General features: G+C 52.2%; 1 protein-coding gene across 1 annotated transcript; it reads right to left on the bottom strand.

Annotated features, from left to right (window-relative positions):
- On the bottom strand, window positions 1-8,914 carry LOC133359506 (serine/threonine-protein phosphatase 2A catalytic subunit alpha isoform-like). Its single transcript, XM_061577923.1, has 7 exons — window positions 8,623-8,914; window positions 2,548-2,757; window positions 1,215-1,277; window positions 1,082-1,144; window positions 947-1,009; window positions 806-868; window positions 1-735 (listed from the first exon to the last, which is right to left on the bottom strand). The coding sequence occupies exons 1-7, from the start codon at window positions 8,722-8,724 to the stop codon at window positions 565-567; spliced, it is 735 nt and encodes a 244-aa protein (XP_061433907.1). The 5' UTR covers window positions 8,725-8,914; the 3' UTR covers window positions 1-564.
- Between the last annotated feature and the right edge of the window lie 639 nt (window positions 8,915-9,553).

Here is a 9,553-nt window from a genome sequence, read left to right as displayed (position 1 = left end):
GACACTTGTGTGATCTGCCTTGACTCGTGGTTACCGCGTAGGATGGTGATACGCTCTGGGTACCTCACCTAGACACAGAGACACACAGAGAGACACAGAGAGAGAGAGAGACACACAGAGAGAGAGACACAGAGAGACACTTGTGTGATCTGTCTTGACTCGTGGTTACCGCGTAGGATGGTGATACGCTCTGGGTACCTCACCTAGACACAGAGACACACAGAGAGACACAGAGAGAGAGAGACACACACAGAGAGAGACACAGAGAGACACTTGTGTGATCTGCCTTGACTCGTGGTTACCGCGTAGGATGGTGATACGCTCTGGGTACCTCACCTAGACACAGAGACACACAGAGAGACACAGAGAGAGAGAGACACACAGAGAGAGAGACACACAGAGACACTTGTGTGATCTGCCTTGACTCGTGGTTACCGCGTAGGATGGTGATACGCTCTGGGTACCTCACCTAGACACAGAGACACACAGAGAGACACAGAGAGAGAGAGACACACACAGAGAGAGACACAGAGAGACACTTGTGTGATCTGCCTTGACTCGTGGTTACCGCGTAGGATGGTGATACGCTCTGGGTACCTCACCTAGACACAGAGACACACAGAGAGACACAGAGAGAGAGAGACACACACAGAGAGAGACACAGAGAGACACTTGTGTGATCTGCCTTGACTCGTGGTTACCGCGTAGGATGGTGATACGCTCTGGGTACCTCACCTAGACACAGAGACACACAGAGAGACACAGAGAGAGAGAGACACACACAGAGAGAGACACAGAGAGACACTTGTGTGATCTGCCTTGACTCGTGGTTACCGCGTAGGATGGTGATACGCTCTGGGTACCTCACCTAGACACAGAGACACACAGAGAGACACAGAGAGAGAGAGACACACAGAGAGAGAGACAGAGAGACACAGAGAGACACTTGTGTGATCTGCCTTGACTCGTGGTTACCGCGTAGGATGGTGATACGCTCTGGGTACCTCACCTAGACACAGAGACACACAGAGAGACACAGAGAGAGAGAGAGACACACACAGAGAGAGACACAGAGAGACACTTGTGTGATCTGCCTTGACTCGTGGTTACCGCGTAGGATGGTGATACGCTCTGGGTACCTCACCTAGACACAGAGACACACAGAGAGACACAGAGAGAGAGAGACACACACAGAGAGAGACACAGAGAGACACTTGTGTGATCTGTCTTGACTCGTGGTTACCGCGTAGGATGGTGATACGCTCTGGGTACCTCACCTGTAGAGAGGGAGAGAGACAGAGAGACAGAGACACAGAGAGAGAGAGAGTGACACAGACAGAGAGACAGAGAGAGACAGAGAGAGACAGAGACACAGAGAGAGACAGAGACACAGAGAGAGACACACACACAGAGAGAGAGACAGATAGACACACAGACACACACACACAGTGACACACACAGTGACACACACACAGTGACACACACAAACACAGTGACACACACAGTGACACACACACAGTGACACACACACACACACAGTGACACACACAGTGACACACACACACAGTGACACACACACACAGTGACACACACACACACACAGAGACACACACACAGTGACACACACAGTGACACACACACACAGTGACACACACCTTGAGTGCTACCAGTAGTGACACAGTCTCTACTGAGTAGTAGCCACGGTCCACGTAGTCGCCCATGAACACACACACACACACAGTGACACACACACACACACAGTGACACACACACACACACAGACCTTCAGTGCCACCAGCAGTGACACGGTCTCCACAGAGTAGTAGCCACGGTCTACGTAGTCGCCCATGAACACACACACACAGTGACACACACAGTGACACACACAGTGACACACACAGACCTTCAGTGCCACCAGCAGTGACACGGTCTCCACTGAGTAGTAGCCACGGTCCACGTAGTCGCCCATGAACACACACACACACAGTGACACACACAGTGACACACACAGTGACACACACACAGACCTTCAGTGCCACCAGCAGTGACACGGTCTCCACAGAGTAGTAGCCACGGTCTACGTAGTCGCCCATGAACACACACACACAGTGACACACACAGTGACACACACAGTGACACACACACAGACCTTCAGTGCCACCAGCAGTGACACGGTCTCCACAGAGTAGTAGCCACGGTCTACGTAGTCGCCCATGAACACACACAGTGACACACACAGTGACACACACAGTGACACACACACAGTGACACACACACACACACAGACCTTCAGTGCCACCAGCAGTGACACGGTCTCCACTGAGTAGTAGCCACGGTCTACGTAGTCGCCCATGAACACACACACACAGTGACACACACACACACACAGACCTTCAGTGCCACCAGCAGTGACACAGTCTCCACTGAGTAGTAGCCACGGTCCACGTAGTCGCCCATGAACACACACAGTGACACACACACAGTGACACACACACAGTGACACACACACACACAGTGACACACACACACACACAGTGACACACAGACCTTCAGTGCCACCAGCAGTGACACAGTCTCCACTGAGTAGTAGCCACGGTCCACGTAGTCGCCCATGAACAGGTAGTTTGTGTCGGGGCTCCGACCGCCGATCTTGAAGAGTTCCATGAGGTCGTGGAACTGTCCGTGGACGTCTCCGCAGACGGTGACGGGACAGCGGACATCCTGCACGTTACTCTCCTTGGTGAGGATCTCCTTGGCCTAGAGATAGACACAGAGAGATAGACATAGGGAGATAGAGACACAGAGAGAGAGAGTGAGACAGAGAGACAGACACAGAGAGAGTGAGTGAGACACAGAGAGAGACAGAGAGACACAGAGAGATAGACACACAGAGACAGAGACACAGAGATAGAGAGAGAGTGAGAGAGAGACAGAGGCAGACGGTGACGGGACAGCGGACGTCTTGCACGTTACTTTCTTTGGTGAGGATCTCCTTGGCCTAGAGAGACATAGGGAGAGAGACACAGGGAGATAGATAGACAGAGTGAGTGGTGAGTGACTGACTGAGTGACTGAGTGAGTGACTGAGTGACTGACTGACTGACTGAGTGACTCACCTTCTCACACAGAGCTCTCACTTGCACCTCACCCAGCTGCTTGCACTGATACAGTGTGGTGAGTGACTGACTGACTGGGTGACTCACTGACTGACTGACTGAGTGACTGACTAACTGACTGAGTGACTGAGTGAGTGACTCACTGGGTGACTCACCTTCTCACACAGAGCTCTCACTTGCACCTCACCCAGCTGCTTGCACTGATACAGTGTGGTGAGTGACTGACTGACTGGGTGACTCACTGACTGACTGACTGAGTGACTGACTAACTGACTGAGTGAGTGACTCACTGGGTGACTCACCTTCTCACACAGAGCTCTCACTTGCACCTCACCCAGCTGCTTGCACTGATACAGTGTGGTGAGTGACTGACTGACTGGGTGACTCACTGACTGACTGACTGAGTGACTGACTAACTGACTGAGTGACTGAGTGAGTGACTCACTGGGTGACTCACCTTCTCACACAGAGCTCTCACTTGCACCTCACCCAGCTGCTTGCACTGATACAGTGTGGTGAGTGACTGACTGACTGGGTGACTCACTGACTGACTGACTGAGTGACTGACTAACTGACTGAGTGACTGAGTGAGTGACTCACTGGGTGACTCACCTTCTCACACAGAGCTCTCACTTGCACCTCACCCAGCTGCTTGCACTGATACAGTGTGGTGAGTGACTGACTGACTGGGTGACTCACTGACTGACTGACTGAGTGACTGACTAACTGACTGAGTGACTGAGTGAGTGACTCACTGGGTGACTCACCTTCTCACACAGAGCTCTCACTTGCACCTCACCCAGCTGCTTGCACTGATACAGTGTGGTGAGTGACTGAGTGATTGACTGAGTGAGTGACTGACTGAGTGAGTGACTGAGTGACTGAGTGACTGAGTGACTGAGTGACTGACTGAGTGACTGAGTGACTGACTGAGTGAGTGACTCACCTTCTCACACAGAGCTCTCACTTGCAACTCACCCAGCTGCTTGCACTGATACAGTGTGGTGAGTGACTGAGTGATTGACTGAGTGAGTGACTGAGTGACTGAGTGACTGACTGAGTGACTGAGTGAGTGACTGAGTGACTGACTGAGTGAGTGACTCACCTTCTCACACAGAGCTCTCACTTGCACCTCACCCAGCTGCTTGCACTGGTACAGTGTGGTGAGTGACTGAGTGACTGACTGACTGACTGGGTGAGTGAGTGACTCACTGACTGAGTGACTGAGTGAGTGACTGAGTGACTGACTGACTGACTGAGTGACTCACCTTCTCACACAGAGCTCTCACTTGCACCTCACCCAGCTGCTTGCACTGATACAGTGTGGTGAGTGACTGAGTGATTGACTGAGTGAGTGACTGACTGAGTGAGTGACTAAGTGACTGACTGAGTGACTGAGTGACTGACTGAGTGAGTGACTCACCTTCTCACACAGAGCTCTCACTTGCAACTCACCCAGCTGCTTGCACTAGTACAGTGTGGTGAGTGACTGAGTGATTGACTGAGTGAGTGACTGAGTGACTGAGTGACTGAGTGACTGACTGAGTGACTGAGTGAGTGACTGAGTGACTGACTGAGTGAGTGACTCACCTTCTCACACAGAGCTCTCACTTGCACCTCACCCAGCTGCTTGCACTGGTACAGTGTGGTGAGTGACTGAGTGACTGACTGACTGGGTGAGTGAGTGACTCACTGACTGAGTGACTGAGTGAGTGACTGAGTGACTGACTGACTGACTGACTCACCTTCTCACACAGAGCTCTCACTTGCACCTCACCCAGCTGCTTGCACTGATACAGTGTGGTGAGTGACTGAGTGATTGACTGAGTGAGTGACTGACTGAGTGAGTGACTGAGTGACTGACTGAGTGACTGAGTGACTGACTGACTGAGTGACTGACTGAGTGACTGAGTGACTGACTGAGTGACTGAGTGACTGACTGAGTGAGTGACTCACCTTCTCACACAGAGCTCTCACTTGCAACTCACCCAGCTGCTTGCACTAGTACAGTGTGGTGAGTGACTGAGTGATTGACTGAGTGAGTGACTGAGTGAGTGACTGAGTGACTGACTGAGTGACTGAGTGACTGAGTGACTGACTGACTGAGTGACTGACTGAGTGACTGAGTGAGTGACTGAGTGACTGACTGAGTGAGTGACTCACCTTCTCACACAGAGCTCTCACTTGCACCTCACCCAGCTGCTTGCACTGGTACAGTGTGGTGAGTGACTGAGTGACTGACTGACTGGGTGAGTGAGTGACTCACTGACTGAGTGAGTGACTGAGTGACTGACTGACTGAGTGACTCACCTTCTCACACAGAGCTCTCACTTGCAGCTCACCCAGCTGCTTGCACTAGTACAGTGTGGTGAGTGACTGAGTGAGTGACTGAATGAGTGAGTGAGTGAGTGACTGACTGAGTGACTGACTGACTGAGTGACTGACTGACTGAGTGACTGACTGAGTGACTGAGTGAGTGACTGAGTGACTGACTGACTGACTGAGTGAGTGACTGACTGAGTGACTCACCTTCTCACACAGAGCTCTCACTTGCACCTCACCCAGCTGCTTGCACTGGTACAGTGTGGTGAGTGACTGAGTGACTGACTGACTGACTGGGTGAGTGAGTGACTCACTGACTGAGTGACTGAGTGAGTGACTGAGTGACTGAGTGAGTGACTGAGTGAGTGACTGAGTGACTGAGTGACTGACTGACTGAGTGAGTGACTGAGTGAGTGACTGAGTGACTGAGTGAGTGAGTAAGTGACTGACTGAGTGACTGACTGGATGACTCACTGACTGACTGAGTGAGTGACTCACTGGGTGACTCACCTTCTCACACAGAGCTCTCACGTGCACCTCACCCAGCTGCTTGCACTGGTACAGTGTGGTGAGTGAGTGACTGAGTGACTGACTGAGTGACTGAGTGACTGACTGACTGAGTGACTGGGTGACTCACTGAGTGACTGACTCACTGGGTGACTGACTGAGTGACTGACTGAGTGACTGAGTGACTGACTGAGTGACTGAGTGAGTGAGTGACTGAGTGAGTGACTGACTGACTGACTGAGTGACTGACTGACTGAGTGGTGAGTGACTGAGTGAGTGACTCACCTTCTCACACAGAGCTCTCACTTGCACCTCACCCAGCTGCTTGCACTGGTACAGTGTGGTGAGTGAGTGAGTGACTGAGTGAGTGACTGACTGAGTGAGTGACTGAGTGAGTGACTGAGTGACTGAGTGAGTGACTGACTGAGTGAGTGAGTGACTGACTGAGTGAGTGACTGACTGAGTGACTGAGTGAGTGACTGAGTGACTGACTGAGTGAGTGACTGAGTGACTGAGTGAGTGACTCACTGACTGAGTGACTGACTGAGTGACTGAGTGAGTGACTGAGTGAGTGACTGACTGAGTGACTGACTGACTGAGTGACTGACTGGGTGACTGAGTGAGTGACTCACCTTCTCACACAGAGCTCGCACTTGCACCTCACCCAGCTGCTTGCACTGGTACAGTGTGGTGAGTGAGTGACTGAGTGAGTGACTGAGTGAGTGACTGACTGAGTGACTGACTGAGTGACTGACTGGGTGACTCACTGGGTGACTGAGTGAGTGACTGAGTGACTGAGTGACTGACTGAGTGACTGAGTGAGTGACTGAGTGACTGAGTGAGTGACTGAGTGAGTGACTGAGTGAGTGACTCACCTTCTCACACAGAGCTCTCACTTGCACCTCACCCAGCTGCTTGCACTGATACAGTGTGGTGAGTGACTGACTGAGTGAGTGAGTGACTCACTGGGTGACTCACTGGGTGACTCACTGGTTGACTCACTGGGTGACTGAGTGAGTGAGTGACTGAGTGGTGAGTGAGTGACTGAGTGAGTGACTGAGTGACTGACTGACTGAGTGACTGAGTGAGTGACTGACTGAGTAACTGACTGACTGAGTGACTGACTGAGTGAGTGAGTGACTGAGTGACTGAGTGAGTGACTGACTGACTGAGTGACTGACTGACTGAGTGACTGACTGACTGAGTGACTGAGTGACTGAGTGAGTGACTGACTGAGTGACTGAGTGAGTGACTGACTGAGTGACTGAGTGACTGACTGAGTGACTGAGTGAGTGACTGAGTGAGTGACTGACTGAGTGACTGAGTGACTGAGTGACTGAGTGACTCACTGGGTGACTGAGTGAGTGACTGAGTGAGTGACTCACCTTCTCACACAGAGCTCTCACTTGCACCTCACCCAGCTGCTTGCACTGGTACAGTGTGGTGAGTGAGTGACTGACTGGGTGACTCACTGACTGACTGAGTGACTGACTAACTGACTGAGTGACTGAGTGAGTGACTCACTGGGTGACTCACCTTCTCACACAGAGCTCTCACTTGCACCTCACCCAGCTGCTTGCACTGATACAGTGTGGTGAGTGAGTGAGTGACTGAGTGAGTGACTGAGTGACTGACTGAGTGAGTGACTGAGTGAGTGACTGAGTGACTGACTGAGTGACTCACTGAGTGACTGAGTGACTGAGTGACTGAGTGACTCACTGAGTGACTGAGTGAGTGAGTGACTGAGTGAGTGACTGAGTGAGTGACTGAGTGAGTGACTGAGTGACTGACTGAGTGACTCACTGAGTGACTGACTGAGTGACTGAGTGACTCACTGAGTGACTCACTGGGTGACTGAGTGAGTGACTGACTGAGTGAGTGACTGAGTGAGTGACTGAGTGACTGACTGAGTGACTGAGTGACTGAGTGACTCACTGAGTGAGTGACTGAGTGAATGACTGAGTGACTGAGTGACTGAGTGAGTGACTGACTCACTGACTGAGTGACTGACTGGGTGACTGACTGGGTGACTCAATGGGTGACTGACTGAGTGACTCACTGACTCACTGGGTGACTCACTGAGTGACTAAGTGGGTGACTCACCTTCTCACACAGAGCTCGCACTTGCACCTCACCCAGCTGTTTGCACTGATACAGTGTGGTGAGTGAGTGAGTGACTGAGTGAGTGACTGAGTGACTGACTGAGTGAGTGACTGAGTGAGTGACTGAGTGACTGACTGAGTGACTCACTGAGTGACTGAGTGACTGAGTGACTGAGTGACTCACTGAGTGACTGAGTGAGTGACTGAGTGACTGAGTGAGTGACTGAGTGACTGACTGAGTGACTCACTGAGTGACTGACTGAGTGACTGAGTGACTCACTGAGTGACTCACTGGGTGACTGAGTGAGTGACTGACTGAGTGAGTGACTGAGTGAGTGACTGAGTGACTGACTGAGTGACTGAGTGACTGAGTGACTCACTGAGTGAGTGACTGAGTGAGTGACTGAGTGACTGAGTGACTGAGTGAGTGAGTGAGTGACTGAGTGACTGAGTGAGTGACTGACTCACTGACTGAGTGACTGACTGGGTGACTGACTGGGTGACTCAATGGGTGACTGACTGAGTGACTCACTGACTCACTGGGTGACTCACTGAGTGACTAAGTGGGTGACTCACCTTCTCACACAGAGCTCGCACTTGCACCTCACCCAGCTGTTTGCACTGGTACAGCTGCTCGATCCAATGGTCAACTTCTCTCGTGAACGACTTCGCCTCCATCGCTACGTCAACCTCCTCCTCCTCCTGTTGTTGTGGTTGTTGTTGTGGTTGTTGTTGTTGTTGTTGTGGTTGTTGTTGTTGTTAATTGTTTATCATTAAACGCGTCAAAGATCTTAAACAACAAATTCCACCACCACCTACAAGGCGGCGGCCTACGCAGAACGCCTCGTGCGTGGTGACGTCACCGACAAGGCCTTTGCTCCGTGCGTGATGACGTAGACGTGCGTAGTGACGTCACTAACAAGGCCTTCGTTCCGTGCGTGGTGACGTCACCGACAAGGTCTACGCAGAACGCCTCGTGCGTGGTGACGTCACACACAAGGCCTACGCTATGTGCGTGGTGACGTCATCGTGCGTGATGACGTCACCGACAAGGCCTTGCTCCGTGCGTGGTGACGTCACGGACAAGGCCTACGCCGCGTGCGTGGTGACGTCATCGTGCGTGATGACGTAGGCGTGCGTGGTGACGTCACCGGCACGGCTTTTGCTCCGTGCGTGGTGACGTCACTTGCTACGTGCGTGATGACGTCACCGACAAGATCTTGCTACGTGCGTGGTGACGTCACCGACAATGTTTGGTACGTGCGTGATGACGTGGTCGTGCGTAATGACGTCACCGACAAGGCGTGCGTGGTGACGTAATCGTGCGTGGTGACGTCACCGACAAGGCTTTTGCTCCGTGCGTGGTGACGTCACCGACAAGACCTTTGCTACGCGCGTGGTGACGTCATCGACAAGGCCTTTGCTCCGTGCGTGGTGACGTCACGATCGAGGCTTTGAGGCCTTGCGTGGTGACGTCATCACGGTCAATGGCGTATCCTCAAGCTAC

The sequence above is a fragment of the Lethenteron reissneri genome, chromosome 65 (genome assembly GCF_015708825.2).
Source record: "Lethenteron reissneri isolate LAM-NWPU_2019-01 chromosome 65, ASM1570882v1, whole genome shotgun sequence".
NCBI lineage: Eukaryota > Metazoa > Chordata > Hyperoartia > Petromyzontiformes > Petromyzontidae > Lethenteron > Lethenteron reissneri.
The sequence above is the reverse complement of the archived record's forward strand: the minus strand, read 5'-3'. Positions and strand labels throughout refer to the sequence as shown.

What these genes read in the sequence shown, in the direction of transcription:
- LOC133359506 (XM_061577923.1), bottom strand. Translation starts at nt 8,724, where the DNA reads ATGGAGGCGAAGTCGTTCACGAGAGAAGTTGACCATTGGATCGAGCAG. An exon ending in CACTGCTGGTGGCACTGAAG is followed by an intron (nt 1,278 to 2,547) that starts GTCTGTGTGTCA and finishes CCCTCTCTACAG; the next exon opens with GTGAGGTACCCAGAGCGTAT. An exon ending in AGTCAAGACAGATCACACAA is followed by an intron (nt 1,145 to 1,214) that starts GTGTCTCTCTGT and finishes CTCTGTGTCTAG; the next exon opens with GTGAGGTACCCAGAGCGTAT.